This window comes from Blennius ocellaris (assembly GCF_963422515.1).
Source record: "Blennius ocellaris genome assembly, chromosome: 2".
NCBI classification, from domain to species: domain Eukaryota; kingdom Metazoa; phylum Chordata; class Actinopteri; order Blenniiformes; family Blenniidae; genus Blennius; species Blennius ocellaris.
Genome location: NC_137651.1, coordinates 22,060,025 through 22,085,319, shown reverse-complemented (window position 1 = coordinate 22,085,319; position 25,295 = coordinate 22,060,025). Strand labels below are relative to the sequence as shown.

General features: G+C 41.9%; 1 protein-coding gene across 1 annotated transcript in view; it reads right to left on the bottom strand.

Annotated features, from left to right (window-relative positions):
• ecel1 (endothelin converting enzyme-like 1) overlaps window positions 1-25,295 on the bottom strand; it is a gene marked incomplete at both ends in the record, with an annotated part of 43,092 nt that overhangs the window by 1,730 nt on the left and 16,067 nt on the right. The window contains 11 exons of the mRNA XM_080512539.1: window positions 572-648; window positions 3,090-3,185; window positions 4,065-4,130; window positions 6,672-6,820; window positions 7,307-7,374; window positions 11,733-11,784; window positions 16,232-16,290; window positions 17,357-17,460; window positions 19,330-19,404; window positions 19,871-19,969; window positions 24,758-24,980. Of these exons, the coding sequence (XP_080368665.1) occupies window positions 572-648; window positions 3,090-3,185; window positions 4,065-4,130; window positions 6,672-6,820; window positions 7,307-7,374; window positions 11,733-11,784; window positions 16,232-16,290; window positions 17,357-17,460; window positions 19,330-19,404; window positions 19,871-19,969; window positions 24,758-24,980 (1,068 nt within the window). The remainder of the gene's footprint in view (window positions 1-571; window positions 649-3,089; window positions 3,186-4,064; window positions 4,131-6,671; window positions 6,821-7,306; window positions 7,375-11,732; window positions 11,785-16,231; window positions 16,291-17,356; window positions 17,461-19,329; window positions 19,405-19,870; window positions 19,970-24,757; window positions 24,981-25,295) is intronic.

The following is a 25,295-nucleotide window of genomic DNA, read 5'->3' as shown; positions in this document are numbered from 1 at the left end:
GTCTCTGTGAATAACAGGGGAAAATGCAACTTTTCTGAAACATCGCTACAGTGCATGTGAACCGTGTCTGTAGTAAATAGTTCCTCTGCACATGTGCAAATTGATGAATATTGTGTCATGACTCTCCTGGGATCTGCTAGTTTTATACTCGAGAGTCTCCTGTAATAAAAATCTAACTTCGTCATCTGTCCACATGAATGTCTGTATCCTCGCCATTGTTGATTTTCATAACGTTTTGTTCTCTGCATGCGTGTGTGTCTTTAAACAACAGAATCCACCAGTGACCCAACATGAAAACTATATATTTTCAAGCATTTCTGCATATTCCATGGAAAAGGACATTGTTTTTAAAAAAAAAATGCTGCTGTGTTAAATGTGAAACTTTCCGGAAACACAAAAGTGAAAACAATGTGTTTTTCACTTGAAACGTTGTCAATCGGAACGTGGCCTGGGAGACAACTTATTGAATTCCCATGACACAAACATTTCAACAATATCTCCCAAACATTGTGTTGGATCAATTCTAGATTCAGAAATAAAAAAAAATTAATTGTGCATGTGAGTACAGTACCTGTAGTGCTCTGGTGCGTGTTTGTCAGTTAGCAGCTGTAAGTAGATGGACTGAGATCTCCTCTTCATACACCAGTTCTGAAACGACAACAAATAACAAAGAGAAACTTTGAGCTTTTGTTGTATTCTTCCTCACGGTAACAGTTCCTCTGCTCTTCTCCAGGTTCTCACTCTCTCTCTCTCTTCTCATGCACATTTCATCATTTTTACTTCAAATTCAGTAATAATGGAGGTTTATCTGTTACTCCAGCAGCATTCTGTGGTAATACAGTGACATCTGGTGGCCACAAATGGTATGTGCTGCTATATACAGTAAAACCGCTGATGCCCTATAATCCAAGGACAAATGTCCCCTGAAGGCAGGTGTCCTCTCTTTGGAGGGACGGGTCATAAGGACAGACTGTAGGATCAGTTGATATTGAACGAACCAAACACCAAATATGTTATGGTTATTTAAAAGCACATAACTGAAGATAATAAGATGCATAAAAGATAGTTATTAAATCAGATTTTATTTACTTCAGGGACCACATACAGTCCAGTTTCATCCTGAGTGTACCAGACTGGTAAAATATTGTTATAATAACCTTTAAATTTACACTTCAAAGTCTTTCTTTGTTGTGGTCACAGTGTATGGAATGAAATTGTTCATATTTCTGCAAGATCAAACAGTTAGTAAAGAAAATTATTACAATTTCAACAGGAAGTCTGTATAGATATATACAGTATATATTTTTAATAGCTGAGCATACTTACCATATTTCTTGGAGTAGTAAGTTAAAGAATTGTTTCAGTATAACATTGTGTATTCACTTCCCCCCCCCATTTATTGCAGATTACTCATTTAGGTCCGCATTGCCTATTTATCATGGTGATACTTATACTGGTTATTCTAAACTGTGATGGACAAACAAGTCAAGGAAACATAACGAGTAGATGAAGGGACTTGTATATGGAGCAAAACGTGTTCCAACACAAAACCAAGGCAACCCGATTCAATTGCTTTGAGGAACCCTTGATGAAGCTCAATATCTTTGACATCACTTTCAAAAACGTTGTAGTGAACATAAAATGTTGGGCTTTACTCTCGGCAACAAAAAACGAGTATCTGCGCATGTCCCCCCCCGTGGTAAATAGTTCCTTCTGCTCATTTCGCCAGCAAACAAACATGGCCGACACGTAGTGGTTTGACTCGCGGTCATACTCTAATTTTATTGTCCATAACGGTAGTTTTGAGAGTCTCCCCTCGATTTTGTCCACATTTATAGCGTGTTGTTCTCTGCACACATATCTGTGCAGTTTTCAATACTAAATGCAAGAAACAGCGCCCTCCGATGACCCGGCAGACTAACTACATCGTCGTCAGTGTGTGCTGCTGCAGTGTAAACACACTCCTTTATTTTTTTTTTAACGGATTAGATGTTGTACATGAAACCTTGTCAGGTAAACGTGCCCTGAGACCACCACTGACATGACAAGAACTATTCATATATTCAAAAACATCATTGAGAACAAGAATGTGCTAACATAACATAACGACCAATCATTAATGTCTCTTAATTAAACCGTCACACTGGTTTTAAATAGCCTTTCTGATGTCGTGTTCCGCATGTTTGGTTTGATCAAACCCTTTAATGTCCATCTTCACTCAATAACATCAGTTTGAGGTTGAAGCAGGGGTGTCAGATAAAAAACCTGTGGGACAGTTTTGTCAAATGTTAAAAATGTCAAAGAAAACCAATTTTCTTTTTCTTTTTAACAAATTAGTTTGAGAGCAGAGCCGAGGTATCGGTGAAGCTGCAGTGAACGCTTGGTGCGTCAACTGTCCTCAAAGCTGCGCTGTCAGGGTGAGTTTGTAAAAAAACAAAAATATGCAGAATGCAAACAGCTGTAGGAGAAGCTTTTTGGACGTTTCACTGCTCTTTTTGCACCAGAAACTTTCATTAAAATCGGCTTTATGTTTGGTCTTGTGAGAATATAGTTATTTTCATCACATTCGCTCTACGCTACAGCAAACAAAAATTTTAAAAGTTTAAATTTAAAAGTTATTATGGCACCTGTTTGATCGGCGCTTGAATAAAACAAACCACATTAGTTAGCCAGTTGTTATAATAATTGTCTAATTCCCATAAAACCTTTCCAATAAATGCGACGTATAGACGCCATTTTCCTCTCCCGTGGCAAGACTCTTTTTTTTTTTTTTTTTAAATGGTCTAAAACACTCCAGGTTGCGCAATAAAGCGCGTCTCGATTGTCACGCCGTTACATTAGGCCGTGAATTTCAACGAAAGTCCACGAGTTTCAACGAGAAGTCGTAAAAGAGGCGGCGGCGGCGCTCGGAGACACGGCGCCGCCGTCCACACGTCTGCCGCTTCCCTCCGACAGCTAATGTGTCCTTCGGCTGCCGGCTGGATATAAAACTCCCACCCTCTCCGATCAGAGCGGCGGCCCAGGGCAACTCGATATGGAAATGCGATGGGAAGTCGGGCGCGTGAATCCCGTGGAGAGACGGCGTGTACCTGTGCAAAGGCGATGAAGAGCAGCTGCTCGTGAGTGTATCTGAGGCCGGGCAGGGGTCTCTCCGGGCCGTGCTCCCTCACCCACTTCTGGTACGCCTGCAAGGAACCCGGGGAGCCGGGGAAGAACAACAGATGGGATTTATTAGTGTTTTTCCTTTACGTCTGCACAAGATCTGAAAGGAAAACAAGTGAGAAGCCGCCGCTCGCGTTCAGCCAGTCTGAGTGATCGACACCACCAGAGGGGGTTTTTAACTCTTATTTACGTTTTATTGACGCTTTTCATACTTTTGACTCGTTCGTTTGCAAACTGCTTGAACCGAATCCTCCGAACATCACTGCAACGCTATCACACTGCTCAATGTGGGTGTGAATTATGCAACAATGCAGACTTTCCGAGATCCAAGACGAAACGCGCTCCAAACAAGGAGTTCGCGTAAGAATCAGTGTTTATGTAGATGGTGGAGCTCGTCTGTTTGTCACCGGAAGGTAAAAGAAAGAGTGCAGAACGTCTGAGCCCACTAAAGGCTTTGTGCTTTAAGCCGCAGTATGAATGTAAAAAAGTAAAAGACGTAACAGGAAAACAGTTGTTTGTTTCATTTGATTTATCTATAACAGAATATAAAATAACAGAATTTAAAAAAAAAGAAGAAGAAGAAGCAACAATCACCCAAATCCCATTTTGTAACTTTTGTATTTATGGAGTGGCTTTTGAATTTGTGGGTTTTTTTTGTTGTTTTTCTTTAATGTTGGTGTGTGAATGTGTGTGTGTGAATGTACCTGACAATGTGAAACGCACTGGGAGCTGCTCAAGCAGTGGAAAAGTTTTCACCATTCTGTATTTGACTCATGACTTGTATTTGTGGTTGTTTTTAAGTAATTTCTTCTGTATTAGAGTTGTGACTTCTGTATGGACGTTATGACTTTTGTATATACGCGTGATGAGTTTTCGGCATCATTGTTCGGTTAATTACTTACATAGTACGACAGCTTCAGTCCTCCCATGTCTGCAATATTCTCTCCCAGTGTCAGACGGCCGTTCACCTGAACACAGATCGAAATACTTCCAAGCTCAATGAACGCTCCTCAGAGTTCAACTGTTGCAATAAATTTGTACTTTTAAAAATACGTACAGCATATGTGATGTGATCTGTGACTACGGACTCCACAACAGTCGTATTATGATTCAAGACACTTGTTTTACATGTGGAAACTTTCTGTACTCTTTGCGTCACTGTGATCTCACCATAAACCAATTTTTTTGTCATTTTTACATCACAATAACTTCTTTTTCAGGCCGTTTCAGAAATGGAAACTCGACACACAATGCAGAATGCGTCTCAGGAACAAAATAACAGACTGTGCTTTGACTGTATTTCGATGGAGTTTTTCCAGCAGGCTCTTGTAAAAGAAGGTGTTTGATAGCGTAAATGAAAGTATGTGCACCACCAGTAATCTCCCGGGTAACACATTTCAGATTCAGGATGTAAAAGTGCCCTGCGGCCGGATTCTCTTTTATTTGCATTTCTCACTCTGTGTTTTGCAGCACAATACCATCTCAAGGGAGTGTCATGTGTAACGTTAGTAAACTCATTGAAAACTAAATACACTTGAAAACTTTATTATTAACTAGGTTTTTTTGCTGTTTATTAACTTTAAAATAATGCCAAAAAGTAATAACTATTCAATACAGACTGAAGGAAGACCTCTTAATCTACAAATAATCCTAAATAACAAAAATTAGTTTCATGGTGAATCAATATGACAATTTAATATATTATCTTTAGACAAAAGGTAAAAAAAAGGACATTTACTAGGAAAAAGAAGATGAATTTCAACATCATGCAGTTGCTTTCCCCCCCACTTTTTTTCTTTGGCATAAAACAGTGAAAATCCAGATAATACTTTTTTTTTCTGTCACTACTAAAAATACCCCAAAATACTCTTTTATGCAAGTCTGGAACAAGCCATTAATGAAGAAGCCTTCTGATATTTTTGTTATTTTATCAGAAGAAAGTTCACAAATGACAATTTTATTCCCAAGTGCTCATGTGCCAAACTCGGATTAATAAGTCTTGCAACTTCCACTCCCTTCACCCTGGTCTGTTTTATACTAACATACCTGAAGTTAACTCATAATGTGATATTAACAGCTAAACTACAAAAGCTAAATGTATTTAATGTGGCCTAATATAAAGTAGAATAAACTGAGTTAAGATAAACGAAAGTAATTAAGATGACCGAAACTAATAGGTTATACTAAAATCAAAAACCTAACAAGTCACCTAAACTAATCTTTAATAATATTAAATTAGGATAAAAATATCTAAAGAAAACTACGCTGAACTCAAATAACAGCAAAAATAAGGCAACAGTGTGTGGAGACACTGAAAATTCAACATTTAAAACTTTCTAACGCGATAACTCCATAATTTTTCAGTTTCTGCCATTTCTGTGTAAACGGACATTGTTTTCAAAATGTTGCTGGTTGAAAACAAAACGTTTCTAAAAAAAATAAGTTAAGTTGAATAAGTTAACTAAAACAAACACAGCGAAACTAGGATCAAGTACGGGGAAATATGATAAAATACCTTTGGTAAGTATATATATGAGGTGAGATAAACGAAGATGAAGCATGAAATTAAGTCAAGTCGGACTAAATGAGTGGATATGTTAATTCTTGCTTCCAGTTTACAATACAGTTTTTATTATTCAGTTATGATGCAGATATCAACCTTCTGGTCAAACACAAGGCAGAACAGTAACCCCAACCAACAACTTTTCGAAAAAGAGTCGAGGTGGAATTTTTTTTTTGAAACACTCTGACTTTGTCTCCATGGAAACGGGAATAAAAATGCAACTTTTCAGAAATGCTGCGACTGAGAATAATTTATCTTTTCTTTTATTTATGCATTTCTTCCAGGCAAAGCCAATGACAATTGGCACACGTCATTATTCGACGTATTTACGTTGACGCATCACCCCAGCACAAAATACTTTCCGATTAATTAATGTTGCACTTCTTTAAATTATAGGACTGGAAGGCAACAACTACAGAACATTTAAAATAAAAAAAAAATAAAAAAAATAAAAAATAAGCTCCCAAACACCAGAAAACCACCAACCCTGCATTTTATATCCCAAACAATCTAATTCTCACATCGTAGTCTCAGTGTTGTTTTTCCTTTAAGGTTTGAATATCTGCAATAATACATCCTGCAGATGAGATGTGACACAGCTCTTATGAAGTATGAACCTTCGGTGTTCATCTTCACAGAATCATGACAAAATAGAGTGACCTTTAGGAAATGAAAGCGGCTCCTTTAAGGGAAATGTTCAGCCATGTGTATCATTTTGTGTGGAAATAGGGAAAAGACTCGCATCTTGACCGGTATTGATCAAATGAGAGGCGGTAAATCAAGCTGCGTCATATTAGAGATGGACACTGTCTCCCTGATGAACGGCTTCCAATATAATCCTCACATGAGTGCAGAAGGTCCACAGAGTCGTACATCTATGTCGCCCTATCGTAAAACTTTTATGTGCTATTAAGCGTGCATGCGTGTGTGAGAGTGTAAGGCCTACCCTCTGGTTGTACACTGTGAAGTTGTCGTAAAGCTTGACGATGCATTCGGCCTTCTTCTGGAACTTCCTGTAGGACTCCTCGGTCCACCACTGCTTGAGGTTGCCGTGGCGGTCGTACTGGCCCCCTAGGGACATGAACCATTGCATCACTGATGAGGGGCAAAAGGGCAGGGGGAGGGCGAGTGTTAGCATGGAAGGCAACCCAACCTGCAATTTTCCCTCACAGCTCCAAAGAACTGTGTTTTAACACTTCCCTCTAAACCACAGGTGGGGAACATGTTAGTAAATCCAGGGTTGAAGTTCCGAGTCGCCGGCTGAACCGATCAACTCCCAAAAAAAATAAAAAAAAATAAAACGTGCATTAAGAAGTAGTGGCAGCTTTTGGCTCACAGAGTCTTAAAGGGCAGCACATCCGACTGGAAATCAAAGTTATAGATTGAACCCAACCGGAAAAAAAAAAAAAAAAAAAATCGCCATTTGCTGCACAGTTGTGAAACTAAATTTCTATTAAACTCAGAGAGAGCAAACGCAGCAGACGAGCCACGCTGAAGCACCACTGGACATGAGCAAGGATGCGGGATGAGATGAAAAGTGTGTGTGTGTGTGTGTGTGTGTGTCGAGGCTGAGATTCTTACCCCAGTCGTCATATCCATGCGTGAGCTCGTGGCCAATGATGGCGCCGATTCCGCCGTAGTTCAGAGATCTGGCAACAGGACGGAGACACGGCAACCAAGGATTAAAGAAATGCAATTTGAGCTTCCCATTTTTTCATTTTCGTGTTGCCAGTGAGACTGTGCATCGTACATACAAACTATGTCATGTTGGAGCTTGCTCATATATGGCAACCATTGGTTTATATCACACTTTTATCATCTAATCTAAGGCTGTCAAACAAAAGGCCTATGAGTCAAAACCGGCTCCAATGCAACCAAAGCACCCAGCGAATGGTGAAAAATCTTAAAGAAAACATAGATTTTTATTTTTTTTTACAGGAAAGAAAGGACTTGTGTGCCAAATCTTTAAATACTAAAAAAAAAAAAAAAAAAAAAAGGAGTTTAATGAAGTAACATTTTTCAAGTGAAAACACCTCATTTTTGTGTTTGTTTCTGAAAATCTTTGCGTTTACACGGAAACGAGCCAAAAGTGATGCCAGGTGTTGTTTTTGCAATGAAACGATGATGTCATAAACATTGACACGGACATTCGTACGGACCGACAACTGAGTTAGATCGTTATTACCGGTGACTGTCGTCTATAACACTTGTTATTCAGTTTACGGCAGCTGGGATACGCAGCGTTGTAGAAAGCTTTGGTTTCCATGGAGACGGAGTCGGAGTCAGAGCGATGTCAAAATGTTGTATTTTGAGTGGACACTGTAAACACAGTGAGCGTTGGTTTATTAAACAATCATCAAAATCTACAATTCCACAGAGGTGGAGGTCTTTTTTAGCTGTGGGAATGTATTACAACGACAGATTTTATAAATGTAAACCACATGACAGATTACATAAAGTCTCTGTTAAACAGGAATCCAGTGCTTCTGGTGATATGTTTAAATCTATATCAAAACATGTAATAAAATGCTCAAATAAAGCCTCTAAGAAGCACTGCTTATGACCCTGAAAATGTCAATACTGTCTTTCAGAGAAAGCCCCCCCCCCCAAAAAAAACCTGATATTGTTTACTGCTGCGATCGGTACAAATATAATTGAGAGTGCATTGTGTGCAGTGACGTGTTGATATGTAATAAAGGTAACGGAGCTCACGCAGCTAGAAACACACTAGAGAAAACTAAAGATTGATGTAGGCCGCTCTATCCTGCTCTTTCATTGTTTATTATTCCATTAAAAAAATGATTTTCTTTCTCGAAAGCTAGATTTAAAAAAAAAAAGCAAGTTATTTATATATATATATATATATATATATATATATATATATATATATATATATATATATATATATATATATATATATGTATATATATATATATATACATATATATATATGATGTCACTCACAATCTGCAACAGAGTTCAACACACTTGCAAGTAAAGTAAAGACATGGCACGATTGGGATTTTTGTACAATATTTGTCTTTAATTTCGCAACTTTGCTGCCTTGAGAGCGAAACCTGTCAAATATGTGTTTCGATATATATCTATAGTGCTTTAAAAACAACCACAGCTAAAAAAAAAACTAAGCACTGTACATAAGTGAATATTATTCCAGTAAATTATACAAGAAGCTAAAAACACTATGGACTAAGTACATATTTGTTGTTGTTTTTTTAAAGTAGCTATCAAGCTTAAAGGTTGTGGGCTCCCTTGTGGATAATAAGAGTAATAACTAACCAAACTCAGACTTGAACCACGGTTTGAATCCTTAAAAAAACAATCGGTCTGTCTTTCCTCTCCACTCCTAAACCTGGTTCTGCAGGTTTCTTCCTGTTCAGGGAGTTTTTCCTTTCCACTGCATCCTTTGCTTGTTCATGTTGAATTGTTGGGGTTTTTTTCTCTATAAAAGTGTCTTGAAATGACAAAATGTAATTGAACTCTTTGCCGTGGACACGTGCATTTAAACATGCCGTGAATGTACTTGTTAATTCCAAAACACAGTGAAGTCTCTGAGCAAATGAGTTTTCAGTTTTCAGTCGGTACAGAAAACGAGACTATAGAAGAGAGGAAAGCATTTTTTTTTTTATGATCAAATCAGGTGCACTTTAGATTTCATGGCTGCAATCGAGGCTTTTTGTGTTTTTCTGTCTCTGAGCTCAAAGGTTTGTTGGGGACAAGAAAGCTAAAAATCTTCTCGTCTGAGCTCGGATTTACGGACACCTGAAGTTTGGACAGTTTGCATACCCCCCCCCCCCCCCCCCTCGAGCACTTTGGAACAAAAGAGAGAAAGAAAAAAAAGCCTTCTGACTCGTGGTGTCTCATTACAGTCAGCTATTTGGCTTTCTTTGCCTTGTCCCGTTGTCCTCATTGCAAATTCTGCTCAGCCGAGGAATTAAAAAAAAACAACTACAAAAAAAACCCCACGTTGCACAAGAGATCTCATTTAGGAACCATGTTGAGATCGGTATTGAATAAAAATCAGCTTAATGCCAAGTTTTTCCTTGTTCACATTGATTAGAAAACGTCAAATATCCATTTCAAAAGTGTGTCTGCAGCACCGACGTAAATCTTATGTGATCTGCTGATGAAACATTCTGGGTGTGACCTACACCTGTCAACACCCACCTTCCAACAAAGGTCCCCTCACCTGTCCTTGACCACCCCCACCCCCCACCCCACCTGCCAGCGGACTGAGGCAGCGTGTCCGCTTCACATGCAGATATAGAGAGCGATGAGAGGGCAGACCGGGGGCCTCTCCACATGGCTACGTCTGAAAATGACTTTCTGACAGCAAGTCGATACGCCGCCTCACACCGGGCGCGACTCCCTCGCTAAACTAACTGGCTGATTGAAGCTTCATTATACTGGACGTGATAGCTGAGAGAGAGAGAGAGAGAGAGAGAGAGAGAGAGAGAGAGAGAGAGAGAGAGAGAGAGAGAGAGAGAGAGAGAGAGAGAGAGACGAGTGTGTGTGGGGGCGAGTTTATGGGAGGTTAAGGCTACTGCAGTAATAACTTGGGGGGGGGGGCGCACACACACACACACACACACACACACACCTTTTCGTACGATCATTAATTGATATTGATTAACACGCAGGTAGTGGAAGTGGTGGTGATCACCTCTAATGAAGACATAGAAGTGTGAGCTCATGTTTGGGTACACGAACTGCTGGGTCTAATTAGCTCATATTTGTTTGTGTGTATGTGTGTGTGTGTTTGTGTGTGTGTATGCAGTTGCCGCTTGGCTTGCATTGTAGGTATTGGCTCAGGATAATGCTCCATGCTGGCAGCAGGGTTGCGCCTGAAGAAAATAGCTTTGGTTAACAAAAGGTATTCTGAGCGGAATAATAGCTGCTTACCGGTTCTTTCCTCTGCGCTGCAACGCTTCACTTCACCAACACACCCGAAAACGCCACGGATTGATCGCCCGTCGAGAAAAAAACTTGTTTGAAACGAAGTGAGTCGTATATAATCGAGGGAGCTGGGGTGTGAAGTATTTACAGGTTCTTTTTTTCTTTTTCTCCTTTTGTTGGTTTACAGACATCAATGAGTTGCTGCTTCAGACCCGGTTTACATAACGTTTCACCGTTTTTGAAAACGATGTCCGTTCACACGGAAACGACGTCTATTATAATGAAACCAGAGCGCCCGGAGAACGAGCCGCAATAAACAGCAACATTCTGTTTTCACTTGAAAAACTTTCTATGTCAATGGGGCCTTGGTGTAGGTAAAGTTATGATGTTGATACTTGCACTTGTTGGCTAATGTGTTTCATTAAAATAATCTTCAATGATTTCAACAGACGGCTGCTTTAACTTCTTGTCACGACCTTTTATTTTGTGTGAATATCTCGCTGGATGTGTACGTAATGAAATAAATTCAATGTCTCGTCCAGTCTGATGAGCATAACAATGTCATGTTGCATTTAACTGCTGAAGGACACTCAATCTGCCAGACCTTCATGACTGAGATTATATCTAATATGTACAAATGAGGAATTAATTTCTGTCTGGTCTTAAAAGTATGAGCTCATTCAAAGTTATGAATATATTTCTCCGATATTGCTGCGACTGCAATTCATAAATGTTTCATCACGACAATCTTATTTGAATGCCAGAAATGAGAACAAGAGCGAGGAATTGAATAGATGGAGAGCGACGGAGAGGCTGTCTGCTTTCGTGTGCCATCAAATTACTGGACGGGCTCAAACTTCGGGATGCGACCTCTCAATGACACCTGTTCCATTAGCAGGACCTTGTTGGGTAATTGAGCTCTTGGTGGGTAGTTAAATTGGTTTAATCAGGTGTGGAGGGACTTGAGGGGAAGCAGAGGCTTGCCAGACTAACGCAGCCTTTAACGACCTTTGTTGTCGCGACCGTGGAGAAGCTGCAGCCTCCCTGCAGACGGCAGCGGGGGAGAGGTGGGGACGGTGGGAGGGATACTCACTGTGGAAACTCCGGGTTGTAGAGGGTGGGCTGAAGGATGCCGGCGGGAAAGACTTGCAGGGAAGACAAGGAAAGACCATGAGAGACACGCAACCAGCAGGGATTAAGAACAAGTACATAAAAGCGTTTGAGATGTCTTCCATCTTCCGCATGGATTGAAATATCATCCAGTGTCAACCTTTACACTGCTGCTGCAAAAAGGAAGTGACCTCTTTTTGATGCTTGCCTTGACTTTTTTTTTTTTTTTTAGCAGCAGCAGCAGCTTGAACAAGTTCTCTGGTATCTGCTGATCAGATCGACACAACCTCCAGGAGGAGATTTCAGCCATTCGTCTTTCTGTGACTGCTCCAGCTGCTGTGAGCGACATCTCAAAGCTCGGCATCTCTTCTGGATTCAAGTCGAGACTTTAGTAGATTTACTTTTGCGTTTGGGCTTTTTGTCCTGCTGCATCAGTTAACTTCTACTGAGCTTCAGCCACTGAACAGGTACACTGATCTCTATTGTTCCCTATAGCTTACTGTACCATATAAACCAGGGGTGTCAAACATGCGGCCCGGGGGCCAGAACCGGCCCACCAGACGATCTAATCCGGCCCGCCATGAGATTTTTGAGGTGTGAAGTATAAAAATTTAAACTGATAAGAGGCTGATCTAAAAACACTCGATTGGCAAAAATGACATTCAAAACCGACCTTGGTCAGAATTTGACCCCCGACATTAATGCATCTGTGGAGGTCACATGACGCAATACCTTTCACAATAAAACAATGAGTCCAACTTATGTGAAGTGATACTTTAGACACGTAAACTCAAAACAATTTCCAGATGATGACAAATTGTTTTAATCCTGAATACAATATCCAGATACAGGTGACTGAGGTTTTTTTTGGTGGTTTTTTTTTTTTTTTTGCAAATAATATCTGATTTCCTTTAATATGTATATTTCAGGATAGACTGACAAATTCTTGCAGTTACAAAAGGATAAAAGAGGGAAAGACTTTGCATTTGTCCGTATCTGCAGTTTAATATGTTATGTTTGACTTGTTCGGCCCTCCAGAGGTCAGATTAGGTTGATGTGGCCCCTCAACTGAAATGAGTTTGACACCCCTGATATAAACGGTCTTCGCCACCTTTAATCATATTCTGTTGTAAAAATATGGATTTTAATGAAGGGAATATTTGTTTTAACCCCAATTTATGTCTTCTTTTTCATCATTATTGGAAGAAATAAACCTGCCCTCCAGTTTCTTCACAAGTTCCACGTTCGTTTAGCACTTTGTGTGTGACTGGGTTTGTGACTTCAATCCAGATCCAGATCACTAGCTTATGAACAATTTGTACAGAAAACCAAGTAATCTTGTTTCCATACATTTTCTCTCCACTGTCTGTGGAAATCACAGTTGGCAGCATCTCCTTCAGAGAGAAAAACAGTTTGAAGGAAATGGAAAATCCAGATGCCTTGAAGCTTCTCTCGCCAGGACATTAACATAAAACACATCCATCTATAGACCCGTCCCAAATGTAAAACAGAACAAGGTCCACCCGATAACAGCAAATTCTTTCTCCTTCCAGAAAAGACTTGATTCAACAATGGATAAACCTTTACAACCTCGTCCACCACTTGGTTCCCTGTGTGGGAGACAGGCACTTCAACCTGTCCTTCAGTAAAATGCTTACTACAAGTCTCATTCCTGTGCTATAAATAAAAAAAGCAGCAGTGTGGGAGCTACAGTATGTTTAACCGATTAAAACCTGGAACAATCATTCTGCTTTTTCTCCCTTCGGAGTTTGTGACACAGGTACGTTGAAGTTCGCTTCCTCTGTCTGACGACTGCTGCAACACTGCTGTGACGATCCAACCGAGAGTAACAGAAAAGTGAGAAGCACACAAATGTTTCCTCAGTTTTTTACCTGTTAAAACTGGAGTACCGTTGTGTTGGCTACACAAATGAGCAGATCTTTCCAGAATCTTCTGCAGAACTTGATACTCGCCTCATTCATTTCAGGTGAATTTCTATGGCAATGCTCCATGCAGCAGCTTTGTGTGGTTCATTTACAAATGTTTGCGGAAATTTGGGCCTCATATAACAGAAAAAGGACAGTTTCAGATCTGTTGTAGATTTGACAATATTTCTTTAAAGGGATGCCCTGATACCACTTTTTTTTAAAGGATGAGAACCAGTGTGAATACTATCCTTGAGCTACTTGCCAATACTGAGTCTATACACGATTACTCATTAAATGTCCTAAAAGCCTAATTCATGCTCCAAACACAAACGATATGCAAAGTCGTAGCGTCTGCGCTCTACCCTATGTGTACTGTGGAAGCACAAATAACTTTGAATTGCTGGACTGAGCTTGCTGCATGCCACACACATGCTGTTACGTCATACTTTAATCACATTTAGCATGTAGAGTCTCGAGACTCAAGCATATAGCCTGGCTTAGCGTAGCTTTTCCATTTGCACTGGATTGAGTGCTTTACACCGTTTTGTTGAAGTTTCCATTTTTGAGTAATATTTACTCCATGGGGGAGTAGTTAGCTATATTTCTCAGGATGAATTCAAATCAAACTGAAGAAAAGGTTCAAAAGAGAATGTGGATGTCAAAGGTGCTTCAGCTTATTGGAAAACACAAAGGCAAATACACGAGTGGACACAGGAACCAAAAACAACAACCTTGACGGAGACCCAGGAGTGGAATAATTATTAGGGTGGTGAAAGAAAGAAGGCATTTAGGTCTGAACTGAAAGCCAAGAAACCCGAGGAAACACTCCAGGACGTATGCAAACACGTTTCATGTTCTTCATTATCGGACGCATACAGAGAATCTGCCCACAGCGAAGACTCAAGAACAGGAAAAGCAAACTGCTTATTAAATAAAGGCTCTATGGCTTTCTTGACAGGACTCAACAATGAGCTTCAATCAGAACGATTATGAGAGAAAAGTACCACTCGTGCACCTTGACCCGTCAAACCGTGGGCAAGTTCATTTGCCATGGGAACCGACACATGTATTGACAGAAACAGTTGCATGAATGAAGAGGGATATAAAGGAGCTCTACTTGTAATTGGTCTGAGATAGTCATGTTTAAAAAAAAACAACAACTCTTGGGACTTGTATTTGCTCAAAAGAATGAAGACTGTCATCGTAAGTGAAAAGTTGAACAGCTTGTCGAGGCGAAATCAAAGAAAATTCACAAACGACAGTTTTGCCTCTTCCACTACCAGGAACTCAAAAAGCGGCAGGAATTTGACAGTCGTAAACCTCTGTGAAGATCTTCCCGAGGGAAATGTGGATTCTGACATCCGTCACATGCCGTGCTCACGATATTTAGGCCCCGTTTACACAACGTTTCAGAAAAACTTCCACAAAAATCTTGCAGAAACGCTGAAAACAATGCTGTCGTGTAAAAGCCACCAAAGATTTCCATTTTTACTTGAATACATTGATGTGTATACGGGGGCCCAAAGTCCATATGGGAGCACTGGATAATACAAAACATGAAAACAATAAACCAATAAAACTAATATACCTTTGAAAACATTTAAAACCATGTAACACACTGATCCCTGACTTTACCTGTGCATGGCGTGAAGTGGAAACAAAGTGAGCCAACACAGATATATTCAATATCAGTCATATTCTGACAGTTAATTTTTTGTATCAGACACCAAGCAACAAGAGAAAGAAAAAAAATCCAGTTCTGTAGAAAGAAAACCCCCCAAAACAAAACAACTTTGTATTGAACCTGTCGTCTCCATGCAGAACATGATCCCGCACACTGGAATGAAGTAAACTGGAAGGGATTAATGTAGTTCCATGTGTGTAACTTTAGCTTGACAATACAGAAAGAGAATGGAAATGAACGGGTCGGAGAAAGAGGAAAAGCCGAGCGCTGAAGGAGCCCAGTGAGAAAAAGAGAGAGAAATAATAAATTGTCTGTGTGGGAGAAAAGAAAGGATCCAGGGGGCCCTGATGACTGTGTTTGTCTGCCTCCTTCTGTCCTCCAGCATCAGCTCGCCAGCGCACCATTGATTTTTCTGTGAGAGATTTAATCCAGCAGGCAGGCAGGCACCGACAGCGGGCCGATCTCCAGAGAAGATGGTGGGGGGTGGGGTGGGGTAGGGGGGGTGGGGGGTGTATAGCAAGGCTGGATTTGTTAAAACCCGGGAAGGTGTTACTGCTTGTTGTTCCTCAAGGGAGGTATTAAGTATGTGAGGTGGAGATCGAAGTAGAAAGTGAGTGATGAGAGGGAATATGATATGAGGAGCTGGACGCTTACTTTATTTCCCCCCTTCTCCCCCCAGATTGTTATTTTTTTTTTTTCCTCGTGGCCATCCATGTGTGGATTGTTGAAAAACCGACAGTCAGCAACACGGCGTAACTGTGCGTAGCTAGCGGGCAGACCGTGTTGTGCAGCGGAGTTTGAAGTAAAAGGGAGGCTGAGAGAAACACACACATATATATCAGTTTTACCAATAAAGAGTCACGTACTCACCCATTTGGTTCTTGTTAGGGAGGTAGTAGGCATTAAGGGCCTGAGGCGGGAGAAGCCACCTGAGGAGAGAGACGGCGTCACACAAACAGGGTTTAAAGACGGATCCTTCACACACACACACACACACACACACACACACACACACACACACACACACACACACACACACACACACACACACACACACACACACACACACACACACACACACACACACACACACACACACACACACACACACACACACACACACACACACACGTAGACACAAATCACCAATATACCAACATGTATCAGACCCAGATCCTGAACTGAATTCCAAACACCTCCGTCCATTCCCTCATTCCCTGACCCCCCCCCCCCCCCCCCCCCACCCCCCCGGTGAGAATCATTTGAGTTGTGTGGTCCCACGGCCAAACTTCCTGTCTCCATATAAAAACATGGACACTTTCTTTATGGTAATCTACTTAAATCCACTCCAATCGATTGTCACTAACTCTAATTGATGACTAACTCTGAAAGTGTGAGATGCCCTTGTTGTGGGAGTGGAAGACTGATGGCTCTGAGGAGAGATGCAAGGCAGACAGACTGCGTCGGTCTTTCTTTACTCCACCGAGACGAGACAGAGTGAGCGATGAGAGGTTCACTTTTCGGTGATAAAAGGGGAGGCGGCGTGTGATTTAACTCTTCGGGGGGCGTCGCGTGTGGGCTAATGATACAGTTGTCTTCCGAGCACCTCGGCATGCTAATGCGGGCGGTAATGTGTTGTCACAGCGGAGAGGCTCTCGATCCGGGCCGCATTTTGAGAACGATGACGAGCATGTCCCACAGCACTTTCCTGCCGCCTGGCTGCTGCAGATAAGTAAATCAAATGGATTTTCTCCAGCTGCGTGCGGCCAGTCACTATCTGTTGCTTTAATTTACAGAACGCATCAACAAATGCGTCAAACTGGAAAAGCGGGGATTTGGCTGAGACATGGCGTCGAGCATGTCCGACATAATAAGAGGAGTGAGGTGGAGGCGGTGGGATTGGCGGGGGCCGGAAGCGTCTGGAGCCTCGGCTGCTCGGCTGTCATAACCGCCGAGTTTGATTGCGTGTGTGACGTGAGGGGGTGAGACACTCACGCCGTCTTGTCCACTTGTTCGTGGATTTTCTTGACCGACAGCTTGATGTTGAACTTGATGCTGTTGAGGATGTTCTTGAAGTACGTCTTCTCGTCCACATCAAACTGCAAACCACAGACACGGCGTGAAGTGAGCACTCTTGTTCGACGGCAGGAGGCGTGTATCACATGACAACGTAATGATATTTGTGTTCTCAACTGGTTTGCTCATCGCCCAAAAAGTGGCTCGCCAGCTAGTATTTTTTATTGGGTTGCAAGCTTTTGACATGAAATTGTAAATGAAGAATCACAAAGTTTGTTTATTTATGCTGAACAGGCATAAAACAGCTACGATGCAGAATATGAATTTGACTATATTGAGAAAAATGGATGAAAAAAAAGCGCTTTGTGCGGTGAGACGTTAGTCTGAGCTAACGTAGTTTTAGATTAGAAGCAAAATTGTCCAATAAATGCTTTCAAACAACTTCAGATGCTAGAAAACAATAAAATGTTTCCCTGTATTCATAAAACTCAAGGATGATATTAGTATCAGATGATAAATTTCCATGTTCAACATGTTTTGTTCGTAGTAAACAGCTAAAACGCTAACTAACTATTATCTACGGCTCTGCAATTAACAGGCAGCCCGAAGGATAGGTATCAATATTCACGTCCGACACTTGGCGCGAAAGCAAATAAGTATAATTTTCCTAAATGTCAGATTTAATTGGCGTTGTGTTCATGAATGAGTGGAGTGAACAGAAGGGCTCAGTGATGCTGATGAGCTGTTCTGCTGGTCATCTGTGGTGATCGAGGCAAATCTGGTTTCTGCTCGTGTAGAGGAGAGGACTTGTTCCCTCGCAGCAAGACTGAAAACCGGTCCTGTTCACTCGCCAGGAGAATTTAATGTAGCATCTCCATCCGTTAAACGGGCAGTGAACACATCATCTATCTTGGCCGCTCTCTGCTGCTCCGTCTCGCGGGGCCCGCAGAGCCTCCGTCGGTTTGTGACAAAAACACACATCTGTGCAGCGGCACTGATGGAAATCCCTGGCAGCAGATGGAGGCGAAATTTATCAGAGGAAAACAAAAAGAACTTCTGGAACTGTGTTCTTGTGTAAAAATCTGGTAGAAGTTTGTGGGGCTCACATAAAAATAAGGTGGCAATATTTTAATCTCCTCGCCCAGAGGTGTCAAACTCATTTTAGTTCAGAGGCCAATACGGCCCAATTTCATCTTGGGAGGGTCGGACCGGTAAAATAGTGCTATGATAACCTTTAAATATTAACTTTTAACATTTTTCTTTTTTGTGACGCAGAGTATACATGAAGACAATCACTATATTCTCAGAAGATAAAAGAATTAGTACAGAAAATGACTGCAATCGCAATATAAATCCAATTTTAAGGGTTAGCCAGTTTGTCCACTGTGGGAGGAAGGGGGTTGCAGGGGGTTAATGATCTCCTGCCCATCTGCAGCAGAGAACCTAGGAGAGACATCCAGCTTTAAATCAACTATATGTAATTCAAAGTACAGTTATCGTTACTTTCTCAGTCTCGGAGTTGTTTGTCCTGCTGTTGTCAGGCTGTGTTGGATTTGTTTTCAACTTTTCGGATTTGGTTTCCATCTTCTCTCCCACATCTGTGAGACATCTCACCACAGTTGTCCACAACTGTGTGTTTATGTGTATGTGTGTCCACCTGGCCCCCCACGTTCTCCACCTACAGCCTCACCGTTTCTCATGTTTTGACGCGTGTGCTGCTTGCCGACAGCACTTTGACAGTGGATCCCGATTCTCAGTATGGATGATTATTAATTCATGTGTTTGAAGGGTCTCATCAGCATTTCTGGGGTTTATTCCTACACATAAGGGCAATATATATGCGTTTCTTTTCTTCTCCAGCTCAGTCATGCAGTTTGTTCAGCAATACCTGTGTGAAGCGTGTGTGCTCGAGTGGGGTGAGGACGACCGCACTGCCGAGACTCATGACTCACCCCGTATTCTTCATCAATGAGTTCAGGCTTGAGTAGAAAGTCTGGGTAACCCGTCATCACCATCATGTGCTTCAGCTGGGCGAGAGGGAGGAAAGGATGATGGAAGGGGGGTGGGGTGGGCAGAGAGCCTGCCACAGATCCTCTTGCATACGCACTTGTTTTTTTTTCTCGAGCCGTGCACACAAAACACACACGCATGCATCAGCTAATCAAGCGCACCCAATGTAATAGGATTACAGGGAAGCTCTTTATATTCAGTATGGCTCTCTAAAAGGATTATAACTTCAGATTGTAAAAAGTATTAGAAGGGATATCTTGCAGTGCAGACCCTAAATCAGCACCACAGAGAGATCCGGATTAGGAGATCCACACTTCTCAATGTCAAGCCCTTGATGTTTGCTATCACACACTTTTATCTAACCCAGCAATCGGTCAAAAGTGAGGAGAGAAACGTAAAATAATTAAAGTCTTTTCAATTACTAATCGGATCTGACAGGGAAGTGGGTTCTGGGGCTGCTGAGGCTCAGCCGGGTCTACGTACCTTTGCCCTGGCAGCTTCCTTGGTGGCTCCGTCCATCCAGTCCAGCTCCTGCAGCCGCAGGTCCAGCGAGTGCTTTATGTCCTCGACCAGCTCCTGTACCTGCAGGGAGGGCATATCACACTGGAATCAGTTCCAAAGATCTGTTAAAAATCCTGATTAACCTCTTGAAAAACACTCTCCATGCTAGTTCGAAGCTGTCAGTGTCACACTGTTTTCTTAGTTTCCATTATATCCTTTTCTCCTGTTGGAGGCCTTGAAGTCTGAAAGCAGACTGATCTCTTGACACGTCCACTGAGCGTTCTCAGAGCAGTGCATTCACTCCTGGCTCCATGCAGGAGAGGCAGAGCAAACGGCCGACAATATGCAACATGTACAAAGGTAATAATAGCAACAAATGTCCATACATGCCAAGTAAATCCAACAGAAACTAATATAATTAGCGTACAGTCACCCTCAGAATTGGTCCGACATGCCAGGTGTTAACTTTTATCCAATATTACCTATCCAAACTTGCATTGACGTCAACAAATATCTCTGTATCAAGCTTGGTCTACAGTCTACAGTGCGCAGAGTGCAGTGCGTGGATAGACGCTGCTCACTGCCCGGTGTGTACTGGAGATGCAGTGGTGTACTGGAGCCTTCAAGGCTGTTGGAGGTCTGCATCGCCTCGACACAGAGGTTTTGTAGAGGTGGTTCGCTGCGACGCACGTCATTTGCATATGGAGTATGAATTCGGCTTTATGGCATTCCATAAGTCCTCATTGGTAGTGGCAAGTACAAAAGTGGTATTGGTGCAGTACTTTTATTTTTATTTTTTTGTGTTAACCTAATGTTGACCTCCAAATATAAGAATTTCCTTCGCTGGTTTTCTCTGCTTGAACCTGCCAAACAACCCCAAATGTTTGCCAATTAGGAATCACTTGGTTTGTTAAAGAAGGTACTTGTTTTGGGAATGACTAACTCGGGTTATAACAGTTTCTCACTTTTACCTGCTCAGACATATTGCTTGTCCTTGTCTTGTCACACAAAACCACATCTTTTTGTCTGAGAATGACTTGAATGGGATTGTTTGAAAACTTTTCTTGTGCTCTATGAGCCAGCCGTAAGCAAAAATCCAACGTTTGAAAGACACCATGACATGTTGTGTCCTTCGGTTCTCGCCACACTGGGCGAGTCCAGATAACAAGATAGTTCATCTCCCCCTCTCTGTCTCCCGTCTCTCGGCCTCCGCTCCTGAGACTCATTAATTCCTGCTCTTGCTGAGGTAAGCAGCGTCCGCGAGCCGGTCAGGGCTGCGTACGTCGCCACCAGCTTCAGGTCTGCTGCCGCGCTCGCTGATAATGAGGCTGTGCAATCTGTGCGGACAGGAACGTGCTACTGGAATCACAGACTGATGTCTTGGAACAAGCGTGAGACCATCACTTGTGGGCATGGATGAAGCCAAAAGTGCAGGAACTTGGCTGAACTTTCCGATGTGCGAGCGTGGAGCTCTACATAAATGGGGCAGACGCACTTCTGGTGTGAGAAGTGATTCTTAAATGATCCTGGGATGCTTGTGAGATTATCACCCTCTTCATCTTGCAAAAAGCTGCCACACAGTAGCCCCGATCACGAAAACCCCACCCCCCCAAAAAAACACCTCCCTCTCAAGTGTTTTATTAATCAAAAGCTCCAGTAGCTTGAAGCATTATTGAAATTTACACTCGGTATCTTATTAGAATCTTAAATTAAACCTTAGAAGTTTGGAAAGTTAAATTTCAATTAAGGTACAGCATATAGAATATAATTAGCACCAAGAACTTCTCCAGTGGTGTCAAACTTATCTTAAAGTCTTGAACACTGGCAGAGAATAAAAGGTTTGTAATAATAGAAGCATGTAGTCCAGGTGGTGAGAGAAAAAGGAGAGGGTGAAAAAGAGATGATGAAGGGATTAGAGGAGGAGCACAGAGGTTACTGAGGTTCGAAATCCCATTGGGAAGCATATCCCCATGTCCAGGAGTGGACATGAACCCCGAGATAAGAACACGTATGAACGGGGGGGGGGGGGGGGGGGGGGGGGGGGATCAGGAGGGGGCCAGGGGATAGAGGTGGAGGGGGATTAGCAGAGACAGACCTGGGCAGAGAGCAGAACAAAGAAAGTGAAAAATACAAACAGTGCTTGATTGGTGTGGATGGGATTTCCAGATCACGGTTTGTGAATCAATCAAGATGATAAAGCTCGTGGACCTGATTGGAAGATACCAGAGGTCATAGGTGAAGCTTTGCCTGATGCGAACTTTGTCAAAAAAAAAAAAAAAAAAATGTTCACATGTCAAATAAAAGTCAAATAAGGGTTGCTGTCACATCATATAGTCAATGAGTTGCATTGGTGCAGAGTGGGTTGTCTTACAACAGCAATGTTCCATGTTCACTCCACATCTCTCCCCTGTACGTACACTACCAGTCCAATGCTGGGACACACCTCGTCAGTGTTTATATTGTTCTTTAGTTTCCTGACTATTTACACTGTAGATTCTCACTGAAGGCATCAGAACTATGAATGAACACATATAGAACTATGTAGTAAACAAAAAGTGTACGATAACTCCAAACTTGTTTCATACTTTAGATTCTTGAAAAGTAGCCAAACCCTTGGGCATCCTGTCAATGAGCTTCATGAGGTCGTCACCCAGAAAGACTTCTCAGCTGAGCCATGTCAGAGTTCATTTGTAGAATTTCTTGCCTTCCTAATGGGTTTGGGACCATCAGTTGTGTTTGTGCAGAAGTCAGGTTAGTACACCGCTGGCAGCCCATTTGACAATTGTTAAGAATTCGTCTTGTGGCGAGAACCAATCAGCTAAGTAAAGAGAAACGACAGGGCATCATTACTTTACGAACTGAAGGTCAGTCAGTCTGGAAAATTCCCCAAACTTTGAATGTGCCCCCAAGTGCAGTCACAAAAACCATCAGGCGCTATGACGAAACTGGCTGACATGAGGACCGGCCCAGGAAAATAAGACCAAGGGTCACCATGACTTTATCTGAGTCGTCCGCCTCAAAAATCGCAAGTAAACAGAACCTCAGATGAGAGCCCAGATAAATGCTCCACAGAGTTCTAGCAGCAGACACGTCTCTACATCAACTGTGACCATCAGGCCTTCATTGTCAAATAGCAGCTATCAAACCACTACTGAGGAAAGACAACAAGCAAAATACATTTGTTTGGGTCTGCTGGTGACACTGTTTGGGATTTATCCTGCCATCCATTCCAGTTTGAGTTTTTCGTTGGACAATCATTTATTTTTCAACAGGATAATGACCCCAAACACGCCTCCAGGCTGTGTGAGTGATATTTGACCACGAAGGAGAGTGATATAGAGAGCCACGGAGCATGAAAATGTAGAAAATGTGTTTTACTCAACTGTCCGAGAGATTTAATTAAAAGTCCAGGGGCAAGAATGTGTGGCTTTTCCTTGCACTGTCTTGGGAGGTCACATTTTTCTCACATTAGCAACTTTCCCGTTTAAGTATTTTTTTTCGAGCTTGTGAAAATTCACGACTAATTGCATATTACTGAATGTATTTTTCTCTTGTGTTGAAGACAGACTCTCTATACCCACGGGAGAATAGGACAGCGATAACTGATCTCAATTTTTCTATCACATGAATGCACAGAATGTGTTCTGTATACTAATGTCACAGCACACAGTGGATTATGGAGTATGCACTTTTATGAGCTACATTGAATTAACAAGGGTCACGGCCACCCATTGTGATAACAGCACAGCATGTGCAACAGACTGATGGACCTCAATTTGTCGCTTGTTTCTATGCTTCCTTTATTTCTTGCAGGCCCATGTACACTTTAAAAGCGATGCATGTATCAGCCGTACATTTAAACAAAGGTTAACTATTATGTGTGAAAAGCCACTATCAAGGTGAATTTATCTTGGCTTCCTGTTTTGATGACTTTCAGCCAGTAGTTGGCCGTGGAGCTATACATCCCCAGTCTTTTCTCCCAGAGAAGAAGTCAGTGAAGCTAGTAAAGCCGTGTTCTCAGTATTAGCACAACTGTCTGGAAAGCAACATATGACAGCAGAATGGTTTCTATGTTGATGATGATTTTTTTTTGTGTGTTTGACCTGATTTGTGAATAAGCAATATATACAATTGTGTAAGTGTGTACTTTTATATACAAGTTATTGTGTGTCTCCTATGTTTTTTGGGCCAAAGTATTATACTTTTTCACCAACACACATGAATCAATATTCTCACATAAATTACATTACTCACGTAACAAAATCTGATCAGGCACACACTACACGTACATCTTCTTCATAGTAAATTGTAAAAGCATTTCACACATATTGCGCTTTTCCACCGCTTGAGCAGCCCATTCACCCATTCATGCATACGATCTCCCACCAGTGGAGGCGGCTGCCTTTCAAGGCACTCAGTCTATTCGCTGGGCACAATTTGAGCTTCAGTGTCTTGCTCAAGGATCCTTTGACATGGGGAAAAAGGGGAAGATGGGGACTCAAACCTGCAACATTTAGACTAAGGAATTACACCTCTATATGAAACTGAGACATTACATGTTTGATCTTTCACAAGCTTATTCAAATCCACTCTTTAAATATTTCCGATCTGCAAAGATCTCCTCTATTTGTATTATCTACATTTCCATCACCAGCACTCTTCAAAATCAAGACTTTTTCTTTGTCCTGACTTAGTTTAGATTCTTTTCAAGTGCGACTGCACAGTTACTTCTCTGGTGTCATGTTTGACAAATGTCTCTCGGGTCCTGGCCTCAGTTTTAAAAGCCAAGCTAAGCTCTTTTCTTCTGATTAGGAGTCAAGTGATGAAAGGAAGAAGAACTGCTCACCTATTGATATGTGCTTGACTCACCTTGGCTTTGCTCTGCGAGGAGAAGTGCTGATGGACGAACAGCGCCCCCAGGGCCATCCCGAAGTGCTTGTTGGCCTGGGTGAGGCAGAGGTGTCCCAGCTCCAGCTGCTGCTCCGTGCCGTCGATCTCTCGAGAAAACTCATGGATGGTGCTGCGGAAAGCGGTGGACAGGTTCTCGCTCAGCGCCGCCACGATGCGCCACAGCATGTAGTTGTGGAGAACTCTAGATCAGAGGGAACAACAAGATGCGAGGTAGATGGGGTTTTTTAAAATGTTTTTTATTGGATCTCTTTGAATCTTGAGAGACTTGGTAAACCAACACAGGTCAGGAATTACAGATCCACGTGTGGCCAAGTTTTGCCTTCCCCTGCCATAAAGTCAAGGGCAAAGCTTGTTGGCACTTGTTTTTAAAGCAGAAAATGATCATTGAGCTTTTGCTTCACGCTTCATTGTCTTGGCCTCGTGGTCTTTATTGGTCCATCGGCTAAACTTAGTGGAGGATTGGCCCGTTTTACGTTCGGTGCAGTGGTGTACAGCT